Below are 22,578 nucleotides of genomic sequence, written 5' to 3' on the forward strand. Positions count from 1 at the left end.
AATGGTAAATGCGGAGAGCGTATTGCTCTCAGCATTCAGCAAGGTCTTGCAGACCTGATCCGCACTGTCGGATCAGGTCCGCAAGACCTTTGATAAATAGGGGCCAATGTGTTCAGGATCTAGAGGATATGAGAGTAATTGTCCCAGTGCCTGTCTTACAACAGGATCAAGGGTTTTACTCCAACCTTTTCATTATCCCAAAGAAAGAAAGGATTTTCAGATCCATCTTGGACTTAAAAACTCTAAACAAGTTTGTAAGGGTCTCTACTTTCAAGAAAGAAAAAATCTTTAAAGGGACACTCAGGTTAAATTACATTTTCATGATTCAGATACAGCATGTCATTTTAAACAACTTTCCAATTTACTTCCATTAAAAAAAAGGTGCACAGTCTTTTATATTTACAATTTTTGAGTCACTAGATCCTACTGAGCATGTGCAAGAATTCACAGACTATACGTATATGCATTTGTGATTAGCTGATTGCTATCACATGGTACAAGGGGAGTGGAAATATACATAACTTTGAAATTTGTTATAAAAAAAATCTACTACTCATTTGAAGTTCAGACTAAGTGCTATTGCATTGTCTTGTTATCTTGCATTTGTTGATTATGCAAATCTAATGTGTTGACTGGTCCGTTAAAAAAATACTTGACACTTAAATGTCCATTAAATGTCAAAGTTCATTGAGTTGCAGCTAAATTTTAAAGGCCTCTAGATGTCTACAATAGACCTCAAGGATGCATATCTGCATATCTCTATTTACAGCATCAATTTCTAAGATTTGCCTTCCTCAACAAACTCTATCAGTTTGATGCCCTTTCTTTTGGCCTAGCTAAAGCTTCACACATATTTACAAAGGTGTTTTGAGAGCATTGCTGGTGGTAATCAGAGCCCAGGGTATCCCTATTACCCCTTATCTGGACAACATCCTTGTTCAAGCTCCTCCACTGTGCTAGTGATTGCTCATACTCAAAAGCTTCCGTACTTTCTCTCAATTTTCCAAAGAGCTACTTATCAACAGTTACAAAGGTGTCTTTTCTGGAAGTCATCAAAGAGTCAGCATTTATGTGACTTTCAGAAGAAAGAAAACAGAGGCGCCACCATGGCCTAGTACCACCAGAGCAAATGGAAAATGGTGCAGAGTGTTAGAATATACTCACAAAGGTGTAGCACCCAACGGTGCTAGTGGGGCAGACTGGAACTTCACAGTGGTCCAGCTCACTGTATGCAGCCAGCAATGATGTCCAATCAGGTATATCTAGAGGAAGCACCCCTATAACCTGTATAGACACAAAGAGCAAACAACCATAGCCCAGTAACGTAAAAACAAGGGAAAAAAGAAAATAGATTGATTGCACTTACAGGAAGGGAAGCACCTCCAGGTGCAATAACAGCAGGCTGGGACTTCACAGCCGCCCAGCTGACTGAGAAGACCAGCAAGCAGCAGACCGCAACAAACTTGTTCAAAGGAGGCCCAAACAAAATGTTGTATTTGTGTAATACACCACAGATACCAGTGACTAGTAAAAAAGCAAGTGTACAATAAAAATATTCTTTATTAAAAAGCGTCAGTCTTCATGGACTATTGTGACCACAGACACCAGGGTTGGAGCATTGTTTGGGAGTCTCGAAGGGCGCAAGGAGTTTGGCCTCCTCTGGATGTGAGGTTACCAATAAACATTCTTGAACTCTGAGCAATGCTTTGGGCTCTTCAGTACTGGCCCCTTCTCAAGAAGAATAAGTATATCTGTTTCTAGTCAGACAGACAATATCATGGATGTAGCATGCATAAATCATCAAGGGGAACCCGCAGTCCTCTGGCAATGCTAGAAGTGTTTTAGATCCTATCCTGGGCAGAGAAGAATCAATGTTCCTTGTCAGCAGTACACATTCCAGAAGTGAAGAACTGGGAAGCCATCAGTCTGTCCATCCAGGAGAGTGGTTTTTGCATCGAGATTTTCGATCAGTTAGTTGCCTAATGGGGTTTTCTTATTTAAATTACAAACTTCTAATGTATTGTGCAAGATACAGAAATCTAAGGGCTTCCATGATAGACGTCTTAGGGCTCGCTTCCATTGAGTCGTTATTCAGTTTGCGTGCACTCGCAAACCGTTAAATATGCTGTCGAAAGCAATATCATTTATCGACTGTTTCCAATGGCGCGTTATACCTCAATATCGGCAGCCGGACTTCGGCTGCCGAAAAGATCTTCGCGTCCCATAGAAAGTAATAGAAGCCGTTAATCGATAAATTATACCAGGTTTCCAATGAAATCGCTAACCATTAATACACTGTCGGAGGCTGTCGATACATTGAGAAATATTACCCCCAGCTCAACTAGGTGTAAAGGAGGAAAAAGAGCTTTTTTCAGGCCTGTTTCTCATTGAAATTGCAAATCCAAAAGAAATTATGAGTGTTTCAATGTACAAATAACATTATATATGTATGCTACATTTATTGGTCCTATGTATAGGAATATTTGCACCCATGTTGTCATAGAAATATCAATATGTATGTACATATAAAAATATATGCAAGCACCACAATTATGGAGCGACCTCCTGCACACTTTCAAACCTTGCCTAATATCCTTTAAGAGATCCCTCTATACATATCTCAAAACAGAATGCACCTGTCGATTATATATTTCCTACCTGTTCTATGTTAAATTTTTGGGCAAATGTATTATTATTGTTTTTTATTTTATTGTACCCATTGTATCAATGCAATGTTTTGTGTACCCAGGACATACTTGAAAACTCTAGAAATCTCAATGTATCTTTCCTGGTAAAATATTATAAAAATAAATAAAATATCTACCTATTCAAAATGAAACCTTTGCCCAGGGATGCTATATATAATCTCAATACATATAGAAAAATAATTCAAAGGAAATAAGTTGTTTATCATGAAGATGAGTTTTTTTTATGATTCTTTATTTATTCTGTGAAGAGACATAACATGAATCAAAACAAAAGAAGAAGAAAACATTCCCCTATTCCTGGGGAGTCAGAAATCATCAGGAATAACATAACATAACATATAATATTGTTACAGAATATCAAATTAGCATTAATTTATCAATTGGTCTTACATCAGCATGACATATCTCTCACAGTTTTTTAATTTCCCCCCCCTTTTCCCCCCTCCTCCCTTATGCAACCTAATACTCAGCCAGCCGGCTATTCCTTCTCCCCCAGGGTGTCAGTCCCCCCCGCCTGGTTCACGTCTCACCTTCCACTAAGGAAGCGATATCTCTCTATTCACTGTTCTGCAAAATCTACCTTCCATTCTCCTCGCAACTGAGCTTCCAACAGATATTCGGAATTGCGTATGGGGTATAGAATTCTCGCCAGTTGTGAGGCATGTAGTGAGTGTAAATAAGTGTCCCATTTTTTCATGAAACGTGCCGTGCGATTTGCCATATCTCCCATAGTGTCTACCTGTTCGTGTATCAGCTGTGTATGTATCTCATTTTTTAACTGCGATAGGGTTGGTGCGCGTCTATCTATCCAGTACCTCAGAATTGTTTTCCTTGCTTGGAGAATGACATTGTGCAGAAAAGCTGCCTTACTTCTGGGTAGTTCAGGTGTATCTAGGAATATTACCATTTGCGGTGTAAGCGTTTCCACTTGTATGTTTAGGGAACGTAACCAATAACAAATCATCCCCCAGAACTTCTTCAGTCTGGGGCACTCCCATAGCATGTGCGACAAGGTCGCCTGTGCCTTAGAGCACTTCGGACAGTTCCCCGTGTGATCCCTTTCCCATTTTCTGTATTGGTTAGGAGTCACGTAGGCTGACTGCAAGATTTTTGTGTGAGATTCTCTAATGTTCATCGCCAGAGTGGCCTTCCGAACATTTTCAATGCTACTTTGAATCTGTGCTTTGGTTATAGGAGCATTCAGAATCCCTGTCCATTTTTCACCCAGATATTCCAGGGTGCGTACATTAGTGGGGGCCAACAATGTCTTGTAAATTGGAGAGATGGAAGTGCAAACCTGAGAGTATATACTGCAGAGTTGGTGGACACCACTGTTAGTTTCAGGGAAATTCTCTGAGTTAACTAACTCCAAGGCGTAGTGCCTAGCCTGAAGGTAGGCGAAATGGTGCGTGCGTGGCAGATTGTAAGTCGTTTGGAGCTGTGAGAAAGTACATATAGTTTTTCCAGTACCCTCCAACATCTTGGATACTCTGTCTAGTCCCAAGGACTTCCAGGTCTTGAATGTCTGCGTGGTTATACCTGGCACGAAATGTGGATTCCCCTGTAAGGGTATGTACTTCGAGATTTCATGGCTACATTTCAACTTACTGCACAGTTTTCTCCAAGCATGTAGAGGCTGCGACATGAGGGGATAATGTATCAGAAACTTATCTAGCTTATCAGCCTTAAGATGTGGAAGAGCAGAAAGCGACCATGGCTGAACGACATGCCGCTCTAGTTCTGGGATTGTGAAATTACTATTTCCCGTTAGCCAGTCTAGGACGTATGTCGCCTGTGCTGCCTAGCAGTATAGCTCGACGTTTGGGACCGCCATACCTCCCGAGGGAACTGTGCTCATCATTCTACTGGAGTGAATTCTGTGTTTTTTCCTAGCCCAAATGAAGGACAAAAAGAGTGACTTCCAATAAAGCAAGTCCTTCTTGTGTATAAGTAGTGGCAACATCTGCATTACGTAGAGCAACTTGGGAAATAAAACCATTTTTATGAGGGCTATCCTGCCTGAAACAGTCAATGGTAGTCCCACCCAGTGCTTGGTCAGATCCGAGGCCCCTTTTTTCAGGGGTGCGTAATTTATATCGTACCAGTTCGCCGGATCTTGAGAGAGTTTGACTCCTAGATATTTAAAGATAGTCCAAGCTACTCGAAAGTCGTAGTGGAGGTCAGGTATATCGTTGGCATAAGATAACCATATTAGCTCTGTTTTATCAGTGTTGACTTTGTAGCCAGAGATAAGGCCAAAGTCTTTAATAATATCCATTAGTAGTGGAATATTTAGTCTGGGGTCTTGGATGTACAACACCATGTCATCCGCAAAAAGTGACAAATGTAATGTCTTGTCTCCTATTTTGAGGCCTTTTGTAGTATGTCTGATCTTCACGGCGAGAGGCTCTAACGCCAGGTCAAACAAAAGAGGCGAGAGCGGGCAGCCCTGCCTCGTTCCTCTACTCAAGGCAAATGGTTGGGATGGCACTCCGTTCACCATTATCGCAGCCTGGGGGCTAGTATACATTGCTTTTAACGCTCTCGCAAAGTTCCCAGTTATCCCGAATCGTTCCAGAGTATAGAACAAGTGACTCCATAGGACCTTATCAAAGGCCTTTTCCGCGTCCACTAGCAGTGCACATGCTTCGTCCTGTTGTGGTACCCGATTTTTACTTGCTCTGTCCCAATAATGGGTGAGTAAGAACTGCAGGGTGCGCACATTGATTACCGAAGATCTACCTTTCACAAATCCCGTCTGATTTTCATGTATGAGGTTAGGGAGCACTATCGCTAGCCTATCTGCTAGAATTTTCGTGAACAATTTATAATCCGAATTCATTAATGAAATCGTGCGATAAGATTCCGGGGCCAAGCAGTCTCTATCCGGTTTGAGAATCAAACTGAAATTTGCCTCTGTGAATCTCTGCGACAAGTTGGCTTCGCCTTGTAGAATACCGTTAAACAACTTGGTCAATGGACCAGCTATTTCTTGCCCAAGTATCCTATAGAACTCCCCAGGTAGGCCGTCAGGACCCGGGGCTTTGTCCAGAGGAAGCTTCCCTATAGAGGCAAATACCTCACTTGGGGCTATGCTTGCGCTTAGTGCTTGTCGCTGGGGTTCCGTTAATGTGGCTAGTGGAATGTCTCTCCAGAAATTGTCCCGAGTGTTTGTGTCTACCTCACGCATGGTGTACAATTTTGAATAGAATTGCGTAAATACCCTCTGTATTCCTGTTGTGTCGGTATAAACCATGTTATTGTATTTAATAGCCGGTATTGTGTTACTACCTCTATTTAGTTTGGTCAGTCTAGCCAGCATCTTTCCTGTCTTATTGCCATAGCGGTAGTACCTGGCCTGCAGTCTTGTGGCATCCCATGCTGCGTTTTGAGTTAAGTATGTGTCCCTGTGTGCTTTGGTGTCTTGATATTTGAGTTTGTTCACTGTCTTAGGGTTAGGTCAGTATCTATTTCTGGCATTTAAAAGTTGTTTAAGCAACAACTCTTCCCTGACCTGCTTTTTCTTTTTAAAATGTATGACTTAAGTCGTCGTAGAGCCTCTCAGTACTGCCTTAGCTGCCTCCCAGAACAGTACTGGATTGCTCCTATGTCCCTGATTTGTTTCAGCATACGCTAGCCACTCCCCTATAAGATGCTTCCTAAAGTTGTCATCGTGCAACAGGTACTTAGGGAATAACCATCTGGTACTGAAAGGTCTGGCTGCCCCTAGTTGTAACTTTAATGTGATTGGGGCATGGTCTGAGAGAACTGGGTCATCTATTCCCGCGTCTCTGACCCTGGAGTTCATGGACCCAGAAATCAAAAAATAATCAATGCGTGATAGAGTGTCTTTTGCCGGAGTGGCACACGTAAAACTCTTAACCTCCGGGTTCCTATCCCTCCAGATGTCAGTGAGAAGTGCATTTCGAAACCTACGAAGTAGATTTGTGTCTCTCCTAGCATTGAGATTTGTGTTACGAGCTAACTGTGGGTGTAGCGGATTATGAAATCTGTCAACAGGGGTCTGCGGTGCAATATTGTAATCTCCACCTAGGACTATTGGGACATCTGCAACTTTCAGTTATTGTACTCTAAGTTCGCTCCAGAAGGCTGATTTATGTGTGTGGGGTCCATAGACCCCGCCTAAGAGCATTGGAGTTCTGTCAACTGTGAGCTTGAGTAAAATGTATCGTCCCTGGGGATCTAACACGGTGTGGGTTATGTTGTAATCTAGATTCTTGCGGAAGAGGATTGCTACCCCCCTAGCTCTGCTGCTCTCATATTTAGTGTAAATGATCTCACCTACCCACCCCTGTTTCAACTTTTGGTGTTCTATGGGTTTCAGATGGGTTTCTTGGAGGATCGCTATGTCTGCCTTTCTAGATTTCAGATATTTCAATATAGCCTTTCTTTTCAATGGGGATGTGATTCCTCCCACGTTCCATGAGATAATATGTAGCCCCATCTTCAAGGCTAGTGGAAGGAGGGGGCCCCTATGGGACGACCTTTATATTAAAGACTACTACAATATACTGGCCCAGTGCCACCTGTGATCTATGTTTTAAGTGTTTGTGTGCGTGTTCTCTTTCACTACTTACGGTTCTGACACCCTGGGGTCCTCTCCCTTTAGAAACAACAAAGATTTGAGTTATGCCGAATCTCTAACAGCTATGGAAGATAAAATCAGTTAATAATTCTTAGCAGTCAAAAATAAGGTGCAGTGCGTATTTTGGGAAAGCGATATCACCCAGTTGAGAGAAAAAGGAACAAGGGAGAAAAACAGTTCAACAATACAGTAACAGTGAACAAAGAAGTAATGCAATAACACAGTAGAACAAGCAATCAATAACGAACGATGAACCCCCCCTCCCCCCCCATATTTCAAAAAAGGATATGAGATGATGTCCTGGGCTATGCCCACAGACATCATGTTTCAGATATGTCCTCAGCCTCCATTCCTCTATCATGTCCCAGCAAACAAGATTAATAAACTCCAACAAATATAGCGAAGGATCATGGATCCCACGCAGTTTATATTACACAGAAAGTGTTGCTGTGGCTTCAAGGAACCTCTTCCTCCTCTATTCCATCTGCTTCATTTTGATCCATTCTGCATGGGTGTCGTGAGGCCATGAAAGCACGCAGCTGCGTGGTAGATTCAAAAAATTTCGGACCCTGAGGGGTCTGTAGCTTGAGTCTTGCTGGGTACAAGAGGGACACTGATTCACCTTTTTCCAAAAGTTCCCTACAATAGGGAGAAAATTCTTTGCGCTTCCTTGCCACTTCGGCCGAGTAATCTTGGAACAGGTGTATCCTGGATCCTTCATAGACTAGTTCCTTAGTTTGTCTGTAGGCTTTAAGGATAAGGGTTTTGTCCTTGAAGTTGAGATATTTGATCATCAATTGTCTGGATAAGGTTTTCTGTCCATTGTTGAGTGGTAGAGGACCCACGCGGTGCGCCCTTTCTGCGACACATGGGATATCTGATTGAGCCATGCCCAGAAGTTTCGGGAGCTCTTTTTCTGCGAATTCCATTAGCGCAGAACCTGGAACCATTTCAGTTAACCCCACCACACGGATGTTGTTCCGCCGGGATCTGTTTTCCAGATCCTCTATTTTAGACATTAAAGCTTTATTTTGACGTTGTAGTTGCGTGATGTCTAGCGCTGATTCCCTCTGCTGCCCCTCTGCATCTGCTACCTTTTGCTCCACTGTGTTTAGTCGTGTAGAAAAGATCTTAAAATCTGAGGATAAGGTGTCTAGTCCCGTCTGTAATTGCTCAATTTTTGGTAGGAATAAAGCAGATAGCTGTTAGACTAAGACTATTGGGTGGGTGTCTTGTGGTAAAGGATCGGCGAGCTCCATTGCCGCCGCAGGCGGTGTGTGCACTTCAGCTTGGCTTTTTTGCCGTCTTTCGTGCTGGCGTTGCTTGGACATGGTATCAGTTCTTTTATTATATGGAGTGTAATATTTTTGCATACAGACAAAAGGTGTCCCAGTACCAGGACCAGCACCACTTCTTAAGATCTTATGGTCTGCAAGGATCAAGTCAGGACAGTAGATAGCTCAGGAGAGTTTCTGGGGGGGGGGGGTATCTTGGGGCGGGGCTTCTCAGAGTTTATCTCCTCATATCGCCTGTTGCCCACAGGGGGCTAAAGATGTCAGAAAGAAGGGTGACACTTTATTTAAATCACAGGGGGCTTGGTCCTCCCTTCTATTCCTCCAGTCAATTAATAAATGAAGGCCCAGCAATGAAAGTCTTATCTCCCTTGGTCCCCACAGGAGCTGTGTTATGCTACTTCACCTGCGTGTGTGTAAGGGGTTATGCCGATAACGTTTTGATCCTGTGCTGTGGTCTTAAAACAATTTCCCACCACACCGCACTAGTTATACTGAAGGGGCTATCGCTTCTCCCCACACCCCAGGAGCTTATTATTGTTGTGCTGCGTATACTGTGCAGCGCTGTTGAACAGCAGTGTCAGGCTGATGTGTCATTAAGAGGAAAAGTTTGCTGCGTGTAGGGAAAATGGCCGCCACAGCACTACTGACCTCCGTTATTTAGCTCCTACCGCTGCCTTACAACTGCTGGCTTCTCTCCAGTGTCTTTTCGGCTATTCCACTCAGCAGCTGCCACATTCAGAGGAGTTGAGATGAGTCCTGCGGTATCTGAGCCGTTCTGACTCCTGCTCCTCCGTTACTACTCTTTGCTTGTCTGCGCTCCGGTGGGGGAGAAGTTGGAGAATCTCCTTGCCTTTGCGCGTCCGGACAGGGGTTAGGATCCCTCTGCCAAGGATGTAGGCTTAATGGGCTATTTTTAACGTTAATCGCTGCCTAATACTAGGATCCGACAACGGAGCTCTCCCAGATACGTCCGTTGCCAGTGCCCGCCCACCGGAAGTCTCCATGAAGATGAGTTTTATTATTACAGATTTACCCTCATTCAAATGTAATTTTCAATGTGAAAATCATATTTATTCAATATAAAACGATGACACATTAAAGTTATAATGTTTCATAGTACTAATATTTAGTACTAATATTTATAAAATATATGTAATGTCATGTCTGCTAAAGCAGATAATACATTTGCAATATTTAGACTATTAACCAAAATACATAAGTGCTTAATATTACATACTTCAAGAGATATGAAGTATTGTCTTTAACATGGAGTTATTGAAACAATTTAAAAGTGCATTGTGCATTGGTCCCAGGGAGAGTCTGTGTCTGTTCATATGATGTCAATTAAAATGTATTAATCACCTCTATATCATGGCAATCACATATATGTTGTGTATACATCAGTGCTTAAATATCATAAAGATACATTTATCTAATTATTCTAAATATTGAATAATAATCTTGACAAAAAGGAGTGCATTAGTCATGATAGGTATTAGTCATGATAGGTATATATTTCAGATATTACATTCCACATAGGACTATAAGAATGAATGCAAGGTATTTGGCCATATCAACAGGAAGGAGTATTTACTTTTCAACTCTTCTATAACTGTATAACCCTTATTAGCTTAATCTGAAGGAGCAAACAACATATGCTTGTGGAATATGAATCATAACATTTACACATGTCACGTTGACTAATGTTAGATAGCATATACTGTATAAATTTCAGATACGTATCCCCAAGTATTCTTAAACGGCATAATATCCTCAATAAAAGGACACATACATTTATTAACAATGTACACCTGCATATTAATTGACATCATGTGAAATAAAAATGAATAAAGCTGTTAATTTTTAGCAGATAAACAGCTATTAGAATAATATTAAGATATATGTTCAAATTTGGATTAGAAAAATGGATGCATATTTATGAGATGAAAATCGCACTTAAAAAAGTGCTTTAGTGCAAAAATTAGATATGATATATTTTGGGTGGAGTTTGGGGCCTATCCGCGAGCCTCTCCACTGACTCTGCCAGGCGGACGAGTGAGGCATTATGGATGTCCATTTGGCTCTGTATCCTCCTGAAAGCCTGCTGCTGCTGGAGCCTGGGCAGCCTAAGCTCTCTATGTATGAGCCTCAGTAGATCATCCTGCTGGGACTGTGCCGGACCCTGTTGTACAGTTGGTGTCTCAGGAACCAATAATTGGCTGGTTCCAGGGCTGTCTCTCCGTATTTGTGACTGGGAGGTTGTCTGTGATGGCACTGTTGGCAATACATTGGTGGGTGCAGTGGGCGGTGGTGTGGATTCCTGTTGTGCCATAGGAGTGGGAGGCATATAGTACAGATGATGCAGATCTGTATGCTGCTGTGGTGGGTGCATCATCTGCTGCTGAGGATAATGATGTTGTGGTGGGTGCATCATCTGCTGCTGAGGAGGATGTTGTGGGGGGTGCATCATCTGCTGCTGAGGAGGATGTTGTGGGAGTGCATCATCTGCTGCTGAGGAGGATGTTGTGGGGGGTGCATCATCTGCTGCGTGGGTGCAGCTGTGGGGGCTGTGCCATTTGTTGCTGCGAAGTATGCATGAACTGCCAGTGTTGAGGAGGATGAGTCTGCTGGGGTTCAAAACCCAGAACATGAAATGTTGTCTCCGAGGTAGATGGAGAAGGGCATGATACATCCTCCACCTCATATGCCCTAGGCTGCTGCATATCACCTTCTAAGAGGCTGATATAGGAGGTAGTGTCGCCATAGATATCCTCATCCTCCTAAGTGAATGTAGGAACATCCTGCTGTGGTGTTGGTGCAGCTTCATACTCCTCCTGTTCGGAACCTACAAATAAATATACGGTATGTTTACATTATCTATCTAATAGAATATATTACTTTGTAGCATAACAATACAGACTATTATATTCCATATTTATGTGTATATATATATACACACACACACACACATACACACACACACACACACACATACACACACATACACACACATACACACACACACACACACATACACACACACATACACACACACACACACACATAGTGTGTTTGGGATAAAATCCAAGCATATATGACCATAACTGATGAATCTTTATAGACTGTGTCTTAAAGGAACATTGTTAAAGGGACACTGTACCCAAATATTTTCTTTTGTGCTTCAGATAGAGCATGCAATTTTAAGCAACTTTCTAATTTACTCCTATTTTCAAATGTTCTTTATTCTCTTGGTATCTTTATTTGAAATGCAAGAATGTAAGTTTAGATGGCGGCCCATTTTTGGTGAACAACCTAGGTTGTCCTTGCTGATTGGTGGATAAATGCATCCACCAATCAAAAACTGCTCTCCAGAGTTCTGAACCTAGAAAATAGCTTACATGCCTTCTTTTCATATAAAGATAGCAAGAGAACGAAGAGAAATTGATAATAGGAGTAAATTAGAAAGTTGCTTAAAATTGCATGCTGTATCTGAATCACAAAAGAAAACATTTGGGTACAGTGTCCCTTTAAGGACAATGACACATGATTTATATGAAATGCTTAATATTCTTGGATATTATATTATCAATATTCTTGCTTGTCGGAGCAGATATACAATACAGAGTGCTTGCTGAACATATTAAATACAACTATGTAAATTTAGATTCATAGCTAAACACAGATGGGTATTTATGATATACAACATATATACATCACATATATGGTTATATTTAATATTGAATATTCACCTTCATACACCTCTTCAGGTGGCACAGAGGTGTCCATTGTCCCCTTACATCCGTGAACAGATTCATCTGAGATGACATTGGACAGCATCTCCTCCCATGACTTTAGGTGAATTCTCTTGCTAGGACCACCACCTGTCCCACGTGCATATTTGGCCTGCTGTGCCAGCTTCGCTTTTGTTTCTCTCCTGCAGTCATGATATCGATGTTTTATACTAGCAGTAGAACGATTACGTCCTAAGCAGCTGACTGCCACTCGAATCTCCTCCCACAGCTTATTCCGCACACCCGCCCTCAGGTTAGGGTTCTCCAGCTGAGGTGCCCTCTCCAAGTAGGCCTCAACAAGAGCCTCCTTCTCCTCCTCAGAGTACCTCTCCTCTCTTAGCCTGCCCTTCACACCTGAAGGGCCAGCAGACACAGACTCTCCCTCCTGTGACTGGGGACCAGCCCTCTCTCCCTCCTCTGTCCCTGCAGGCTGTGACAGGCTACCACCAGCCCCACCCCCACTTGCCACAGTCTGCCCCACTTTCCCTTTTCTTTTTGTGCCTAGCTGAGGCTGACTCCTCCTCACTCCTCCGACCTCCACTCCTCTTCCACCCTCTCTCCTTCCCTCCTCTGCCAGGGTTTGAGGAAGGACAAATCCTCCACCCAAACCTCGGCCCCTATTCCTGCCCATACTGCTCCCTACTTCCCCCTCCCTCTATCCACCCTCTCCACTGCCCTCCCCCTAGCCACCCCCTTCCCAACTCCACTAGGCCTATCCATCCCTTTCTCCTTCCTCCCTAACTCTAACCTAACACTAAAGTCCCTAGCTTACCTAACTACACTAATTCACCTAACTAAACCCTAAATTAAATATCCCCAAAACTAACTACCTAACCTATCTAGACCCTAACTAGCTCTATTCTTTATCCCTCAAAATAAAATGTGGGGGTGAAAATAAACAAAGGGATGTAAATGAAAAAAGATGAAAAAAAGAGGATTATAACAAAAGTATCGAAAAATAATAAGGGATGCAAATGTGAAAAGGGGTGGGCTATATAGTCAAATGAAACAAAAAATATGGGATGGACAAAATGTATATAAAAAAAAAAAAGTTATATAGTGGGGAAGGGAAGGGTAGTCAAAGGGGGATGGGAAGTGGGATAAGGGGGTTAATGAAACGAGTAATAAAGGAAGATGGGGATATGGGGGGTTAATGAAATAAAAAAAAATGTGAATGTGTTTGTATCAAATAAAAGTGTGTATGTGTGTGTGTGTGTATTTGTGTGTATAAACTAATGTGTGTTAATTAACTAATGTATGGATGTGTGTGTGTGTTCCTAATATTATATGAGGCCTACAATAAGAATATATGAAAATAAAATATCAAACTCTCCACTAACTCTCAAACAACTCTCAAAAACCCAAAACTCCTACCAACGCAACTAGCTCCCGTGTCTTTCTCTCTAGAGGCGATCACAGGTAAAGAGCGCAGGCGCAAACCGTTATTCTTATAGCCAGAGGTCGGGTTACCATGGCAATGCACTTGTTATGGCTCGCTTTTCGACAAATCCGACATCGGTTGGCAACGCAAACTTACGTACGGCCGAAAAGAGCGACTGCACGCAACACGCTAATCTTTTCAATGAAAACCTGGTACTAAAATGGAGCCGTAAATTACTTTTAGCTGTCGTCCGCTTTGGTAGCTTACGGCTCCATTTTTAACGACTCAATGGAAGCGAGCCCTTAGTGTTTCCATTCAAATTTTCATCTCCTTCAATTTCTAAAAGATGGTCTTGACAAAGGGTTGTCTGCTAGTTCCTTAAAAGGCCAATATTTCTGCTTTATCTGTTCTCTTTCATAAGAAGTTGGCCAAACTTGCAGATGTTCAATCCGTTGTCCAGGCATTGGTGAGAATTAGGCCAGTTGTGAGGCTTATCTCTCCACCTTAGAATTTCAATTTAGTTCTTTAAGTTTTACAAGGAGCTCCTTTTGAACCAATGCACAGCATAGATAACAAGTTAACCTGGAAAGTTATTTTTCCTCAGCCAGAAGAGTCTCTGAATTGTCTGCTCTATCACGTGAATCTCCTTTTTGAGCAGGCGGACAGGAATCGCCGGAAATCAACCCGATCGAGTACGATCAGGGTTGATTGACAACCCCCTGCTGGTCTGCAGGGGGCAGCGTTGCACCAGCAGCTCTTGTGAGCTGCTGGTGCAATGGTAAATGCGGAGAGCTTATTGCTCTCTGCATTCAGCGAGGTCTTAGGGACCTGATCTGCACTGTCGGATCAGGTCCGCAAGACCTTTAATAAATAGGCCCCTATATCTTCAGAATATAAAAAAAAAATTCTAGTTTATTTGTTCACTTCTCTGGTTCTCGTAAAGAGCAGAAAGCTACTGCTGTAGCCTTAGCTTCTTGACCCCAACAGGTAATTCACAAAGCTCACTTGGTGGCAGGAAAGTCTGCCTTTAACTGTATCACAGCTCAGTCTACAAGATAAGTTGCTACTTCCTGGGCTTTCAAAAATTATGCATCCTTGGAGCAGATTTGCAAAGCTGCAACATGTTCTTCTCTACATACATTTTCCAAATTTTACCATTTTGATGTTTTCGCTTCTTTGGAAGCAGCATTTGTCAGGAATTCCTCCAGGCTGCAGAATCCGGCAAGTAGGAACTGCGTAAGATTTTTGTCCTTCCCATACCTTAACATGGACTCTCAGCTTGGGTATTAAATCCCACGTGTTATGGATCTCTATGGACTTTCATCATAAGAAAGAAAACAAAATTTATGCTTAACTGATAAATTATTTTATTCGGCAAGATGATAGTTCATAGGTCCTGCCCATTTCAAATTTTTCTCCTAATATTATAATAAAAACTCTGCTATTGCAGGTAATTTTAATGGCTTACAATTGACTAATATACTAAATATTGTGGTATTGATTATAGATTTTTGAATCGTGCCACCTAGAGGGTGAAATAGATATAAAATTATCACTGCTGGCCTGATGATAAAAAAATTATCCTGCTTGGATAGAAATTGTAGTGCAGGGGCAGAACTCATTGAATGCTAAAAAAAAAAAAGTACGGAACCTTCCAGCACTGCGATATCTCTCACAAGATTCTAGACAGGCAAGTTTTGCTATACTTGTCTAAGGGACATTCACTGCATTTCCATATGTGAAGAAGAAACAAGCCCAATCCAATATAACACTGCATGAAATGAGATTTTTGTTACACTTTGTGCTTTGTATTTTATATTACTTTTCACTTCAGATTAAGTCCTTTCAGTATTATTACATTTAAGCTTTGAACTTTCCATTTTGTATTGCGGTGATTTCACAAACTCTGATTATGTTTTGCACGTTTCCTTATTAGTTAAACACATTAGGATCATACTTTGTATATTTCTGTTTATCTTTTACAAATTACATTGAACTTTGTATTTTCTCTATTGTAAAATAACATAGAGATTCAGAAACTGGTAATGACAGGGCAGTTCCCTGGTCTGAGCAGGGGAGTTCCCATGGCATGCCTGAAGCTCTCTCAAAATTCTTGTGAAATGCTATAAGCATTTTAAACAAGCTGGTCTTACTGAATTATCTTGCCAACTGTATGCAAGTTTGCTTGAAATTCACTATACACTTATTGAACTGATAGAAAAGTAATTGATACAAAACTACTGACAAAAACAAGTTAAATTGTAGTGAAAACATTTCAGTTTAATTTGTATTTGCTGAAAACAAACGCCTGGATTACGAGTCTTGCGTTAGGGTTAAAAAGCAGCGTTAAGGGGTCCTAACGCTGCTTTTTAACACCCGCTGGTATTACGAGTCTGGCAGGTACAGGTGTACCGCTCACTTTTTTTCCGCGATTTTAGCATACCGCAAATCCCCTTACGTCAATTGCGTATCCTATCTTTTTAATGGGATTTGTCTAACGCCGGTATTACGATCGCTGGAAAAATTGAGCGGTAGACCCTCTCCTGACAAGACTCCTACCGCATTTAAAAGTCAGTAGTTAAGAGTTTTATGGGCTAATGCCGGAACATGAAACTCTTAACTAAAGTGTTATAAAGTACACTAACACCCATAAACTTCCTATTAACCCCTAAATCGAGGCCCCCCCACATTGCAAACACTATAATAAAATTATTTAACCCCTAATTTGCCGACCGGACATCGCCGCCACTGTAATAAATGTATTAACCCCTAAACCGCCGCACTCCCGCCTCGCAAACACTAGTTAAATTTTATTAACCCCTAATCTGCCGTCGCTAACATCGCTGACACCTAGGTACATTTATTAACCCCTAATCTGCTGCCCCCAACGTAGCCGCTACTATATTAAATGTATTAACCCCTAAACCTAAATCTAACCCTAAACCTAACACCCCCTAACTTAAATATAATTTAAATACATCTAAATAAATTATTCCTATTTAAAACGAAATACTTACCTGTAAAATAAACCCTAACGGCTAGATTTAGAGTTTTGTCGGTAACGACCCGCGTAGCTAACGCATGCTTTTTTTCCCCCGCACCTTTTAAATACAGCTGGTATTTAGAGTTCACAGAATGGCTGCATTTTCAGTGCGTTAGGCTCCAAAAAAGGAGCGTAGAGCATAATTTACCGCCACTGCAACTCTCGATACCAGCGGTGCTTACGGACGCGGCCAGCTTCAAAAACGTACTCGTGCACGATTCCCCCATAGGAAACAATGGGGCAGTTTGAGCTGAAAAAAAACCTAACACCTGCAAAAAAGCAGCGTTAAGTTCCTAACGCAGCCCCATTGTTTCCTATGGGGAAACACTTCCTATGTCTGCACCTAACACCCTAACATGTACCCCGAGTCTAAACACCCCTAACCTTACACTTATTAACCTCTAATCTGCCGCCCCCGCTATCGCTGACCCCTGCATATTATTATTAACCCCTAATCTGCCGCTCGGTACACCGCCGCAACCTACATTATCCCTATGTACCCCTAATTGCTGCCCATAACACCGCCGACCCCTAGATTATATTTATTAACCCCTAATCTGCCCCCCACAACGTCGCCTCCACCTACCTACAATTATTAACCCCTAATCTGCCGACCGGACCTCACCGCTACTATAATAAATGTATTAACCCCTAATCCGCCTCACTCACCCTATAATAAATAGTATTAACTCCTAATCTGCCCTCCCTAACATCGCCGACACCTAACTTCAAGTATTAACCCCTAATCTGCCGACTGGACCTCACTGCTTCTCTAATAAATGTATTAACCCCTAAAGCTAAGTCTAACCTTAACACTAACACCCCCCTAAGTTAAATATAATTTAAATCTAATGAAATAAATGAACTCTTATTAAATAAATTAATCCTATTTAAAGCTAAATACTTACCTGTAAAATAAACCCTAATATAGCTACAATATAAATTATGCCTGTAAAATATTTATTTTACAGGCAACTTTGTATTTATTTTAACCAGGTACAATAGCTATTAAATAGTTAATAACTATTTAATAGCTACCTAGTTAAAATAATTAAACAATAATTACAAAATTACCTTAAAATAAATCCTAACCTAAGTTACAATTAAACCTAAAACTACACTATCAATAAATAAATAAAATAAAATACCTACAATTATCTACAATTAAACCTAACACTACACTATCAATAAATTAATTAAATACAATACCTACAAATAAAAACAATTAAATAAACTAACTAAAGTACAAAAAATAAAAAAGAACTAAGTTACAAAAAATAAAAAAATATTTACAAACATTAGAAAAATATTACAGCAATTTTAAACTAATTACACCTACTCTAAGCCCCCTAATAAAATAACAAAGACCCCCAAAATAAAAAAATGCCCTACCCTATTCTAAATTAAAAAAGTTCAAAGCTCTTTTACCTTACCAGCCCTCAAAAGGGCCTTTTGCGGGGCATGCCCCAAAGAAAACTGCTCTTTTGCCTGTAAAAGAAAAATACAACCCCCCCAACATTAAAACCCACCACCCACATACCCCTAATCTAACCCAAACCCCCCTTAAAAAACCTAACACTACCCCCCTGAAGATCATCCTACGTTGAGTCGTCTTCACTCAACTGAGCCACCGATGGAACTGAAGAGGAGATCCGAAGCGGCAGAAGTGATCCTCCAAGGGGCGCTGAAGAAATCTTCCATCCGATGAAGTGATCCTCCAAGCGGCACTGAAGACGTCTTCCATCCGGGCGATGTCATCTTCCAAGCGGGGTCTTCAATCTTCTTTCTTCAGGATCCATCTTGCAGACCTCCGACGCGGAACATCCTGCTGGCCCGACGGACTACCGACGAATGAAGGCTCCTTTAAGGGATGTCATCCAAGATGGCGTCCCTCGAATTCCGATTGGCTGATAGGATTCTATCAGCCAATCAAAATTAAGGTAGGAAAATTCTGATTGGCTGATGGAATCAGCCAATCAGATTCAAGTTCAATCCGATTGGCTGATTGGATCAGCCAATCAGATTGAGCTTGCATTCTATTGGCTGTTCCGATCAACCAATAGAATGCAAGCTCAATCTGATTGGCTGATCCAATCAGCCAATCGGATTGAACTTGAATCTGATTGGCTGATTCCATCAGCCAATCAGAATTTTCCTACCTTAATTCCAATTGGCTGATAGAATCCTATCAGCCAATCGGAATTCGAGGGACGCCATCTTGGATGACGTCCCTTAAAGGAGCCTTCATTCGTCGGTAGTCCGTCGGGCCAGCAGGATGTTCCGCGTCGGAGGTCTGCAAGATGGATCCTGAAGAAAGAAGATTGAAGACCCCGCTTGGAAGATGACATCGCCCGGATAGAAGACTTCTTCAGCGCCGCCTGGAGGATCACTTCATCGGATGGAAGATTTCTTCAGCGCCCCTTGGAGGATCACTTCTGCCGCTTCGGATCTCCTCTTCAGTTCCATCGGTGGCTCGGTTGAGTTAAGACGACTCAAGGTAGGATGATCTTCAGGGGGGTAGTGTTAGGTTGTTTTAAGGGGGGTTTGAGTTAGATTAGGGGTATGTGGATGGTGGGTTTTAATGTTGGGGGGGGTTGTATTTTTCTTTTACAGGCAAAAGAGCAGTTTTCTTTGGGGCATGCCCCGCAAAAGGCCCTTTTGAGGGCTGGTAAGGTAAAAGAGCTTTGAACTTTTTAAATTTAGAATAGGGTAGGGCATTTTTTTATTTTGGGGGTCTTTGTTATTTTATTAGGGGGCTTAGAGTAGGTGTAATTAGTTTAAAATTGTTGTAATATTTTTCTAATGTTTGTAAATATTTTTTTATTTTTTGTACTTTAGTTAGTTTATTTAATTGTATTTATTTGTAGGTATTGTATTTAATTAATTTATTGATAGTGTAGTGTTAGGTTTAATTGTAGATAATTGTAGGTATTTTATTTAATTAATTTATTGATAGTGTAGCGTTAGGTTTAATTGTAACTTAGGTTAGGACTTATTTTACAGGTAATTTTGTAATTATTTTAACTAGGTAGCTATTAAATAGTTATTAACTATTTAATAGCTATTGTACCTGGTTAAAATAAATACAAAGTTCCCTATAAAATAAATATTAATCCTAAAATAGCTACAATATAATTATAATTTATATTGTAGCTATATTAGGGTTTATTTTACAGGTAAGTATTTAGCTTTAAATAGGAATAAGTTATTTAATAAGAGTTAATTTATTTAGTTAGATTTAAATTATATTTAACTTAGGGGGGTGTTAGGGTTAGGGTTAGACTTAGCTTTAGGGGTTAATACATTTATTAGAGAAGCGGTGAGGTCCGGTCGGCAGATTAGGGGTTAATACTTGAAGTTAGGTGTCGGCGATGTTAGGGAGGGCAGATTAGGGTTTAATACTATTTATTATAGGGTTATTGAGGCTGGAGTGAGGCGGATTAGGGGTTAATAACTTTATTATAGTAGCGGTGCGGTCCGCTCGGCAGATTAGGGGTTAATAAGTGTAGGTAGGTGGCGGTGACGTTGGGGGCGGCAGATTAGGGGTTAATAAATATAATATAGGGGTCGGCGGTGTTAGGGGCAGCAGATTATGGGTACATAGGGATAACGTAGGTGGCGGCGGTGTGCGGTCGGCAGATTAGGGGTTAAAAATTTTTAATAGAGTGGCGGCGATGTGGGGGGGCCTTGGTTTAGGGGTACATAGGTAGTTTATGGGTGTTAGTGTAATTTAGAGCACAGTAGTTAAGAGCTGTATGAACCGGCGTTAGCCCAGAAAGCTCTTAACTCCTGACTTTTTTCTGCGGCTGGAGTTTTGTCGTTAGATTTCTAACGCTCACTTCAGCCACGACTCTAAATACCGGCGTTAGAAAGATCCCATTGAAAAGATAGGATACGCAAATGACGTAAGGGGATCTGCGGTATGGAAAAGTCGCGGCTGCAAAGTGAGCGTTAGACCCTTACCTACACGACTCTAAATACCAGCGGGCGGTAAAAACCAGCGTTAGGTTTTGACGGCTACCGCCAAACTCTAAATCTAGGCGTTTGATAGCTACAATATAACTAATAATTACATTGTAGCTATCTCAGGATTTATTTTTATTTTACAGGCAAGTTTGTATTTATTTTATCTAGGTACAATAGTTACTAAATAGTTATTAACTATTTAATAACTACCTAGCTAAAATAAGTACAAATTTACCTGTAAAATAAACCCTAACCTAAGTTACAATTACACCTAACACTACACTATCATTAAATTAATTACATAAAATACCTACAATTAATTACAATTAAATAAAATAAACTAAATTATGAAAAACAACAAACACTAAATTACAGAAAATAAAAAAGAAATTACAGATATTTTAAACTAATTACACCTAATCTAATCCACCTAGAAGAGGACATCCAGACGTGCAGAAGTCTTCATCCAGGCGGCATCTTCTATCTTCTTCCATCCAGAGCGGAGCGGGTCCATCTTGAAGACATTCGACGTGGAGCATCCTCTTCCATCCAACGGCGACTGAAGAATGAAGGTTCCTTTAAGTAACGTCATCCAAGATGTCGCCCCTTCAATTCCGATTGGCTGATAGAATCCTATCAGCCAATCAGAATTAAGGTAGGAAAAATCCTATTGGCTGATGCAATCAGTCAATAGAATTGAAGTTCAATCCTATTGGCTGATCCAATCAGCCAATAGGATTGAGCTTGGATTCTATTGGCTGTTTTAAGGGCTATTTGTAATTTAGTGTAGGGTAGGGATTTTTTTATTTTGGGGGGCTTTTTTATTTTATTAGGGGGATTAGGTTAGGTGTAATTAGTTTAAAAAAAATTGTAATTTCTTTTTTATTTTCTGTAATTTAGTGTTTTTTTTTGTAATTTAGTTTATTTAATTTAATTGTAATTAATTGTAGGTATTTTATGTAATTAATTTAATGATAGTGTAGTGTTAAGTGTAATTGTAACTTAGGTTAGGGTTTATTTTACAGGTAAATTTGTACTTATTTTAGCTAGGTAGTTATTAAATAGTTAATAACTATTTAATAACTATTGTACCTAGTTAAAATAAATACAAAGTTGCCTGTAAAATAAAAAATAAATCATGAGATAGCTACAATGTAATTATTAGTTATATTGTAGCTATCTTAGGGTTTATTTTACAGGTAAGTATTTATTTTTAAATAGGAATAATTTATTTAGATGTGTTTAAATTATATAAGTTAGGAGGGGTTAGGGTTAGACTTAGGTTTAGGGGTTAATACATTTATTATAGTGGCGGTGACGTTGGCGGCGGAAGATTAGGGGTTAATAAATTTAATATAGTTGCGGCGACGTTGGGGGGGGGGCAGAGTAGGGGTTAATAAATATAATGTAGGTGTTGGCGATGTTGGGGGCAGCAGATTAGGGGTTCATTAGTATAATGTAGATGGCGGCGGTGTCCGAAGTGGCAGATTAGGGGTTAATAATATTATGCAGGTGGCGACGATGTCCGGGGCGGCAGATTAGGGGTTAATAAGTGTAAGATTAGCGGTGTTTAGACTCGGGGTTCATGTTAGGGTGTTACGTGTAGACTTAAAAAGTATTTTCCCATAGGAAACAATGGGGCTGCACGCTGCTTTTTTGCAGGTGTTAGGTTTTTTGCAGCCGGCTCAGCCCCATTGTTTCCTATGTGGAAATCGTTCACAAGCACATTACACCAGTTTACCGATGACTTAAGCGACGCTGGTATTGAGGTGAGATGTGGAGCTAAAT

General features: G+C 40.8%; 1 protein-coding gene across 1 annotated transcript in view; it reads left to right on the forward strand.

Annotated features, from left to right (window-relative positions):
* The first annotated feature begins 8,364 nt into the window (after positions 1 to 8,364).
* LOC128636465 (olfactomedin-4-like) overlaps positions 8,365 to 22,578 on the forward strand; it is a 42,001-nt gene continuing 27,787 nt past the window's right edge. Inside the window, 1 exon segment of the mRNA XM_053689480.1 lies at positions 8,365 to 8,475. Coding sequence (XP_053545455.1) covers positions 8,365 to 8,475 — 111 coding nt within the window.

Source organism: Bombina bombina, chromosome 7 (assembly GCF_027579735.1).
Source record: "Bombina bombina isolate aBomBom1 chromosome 7, aBomBom1.pri, whole genome shotgun sequence".
In the NCBI taxonomy this organism is placed as follows: domain Eukaryota; kingdom Metazoa; phylum Chordata; class Amphibia; order Anura; family Bombinatoridae; genus Bombina; species Bombina bombina.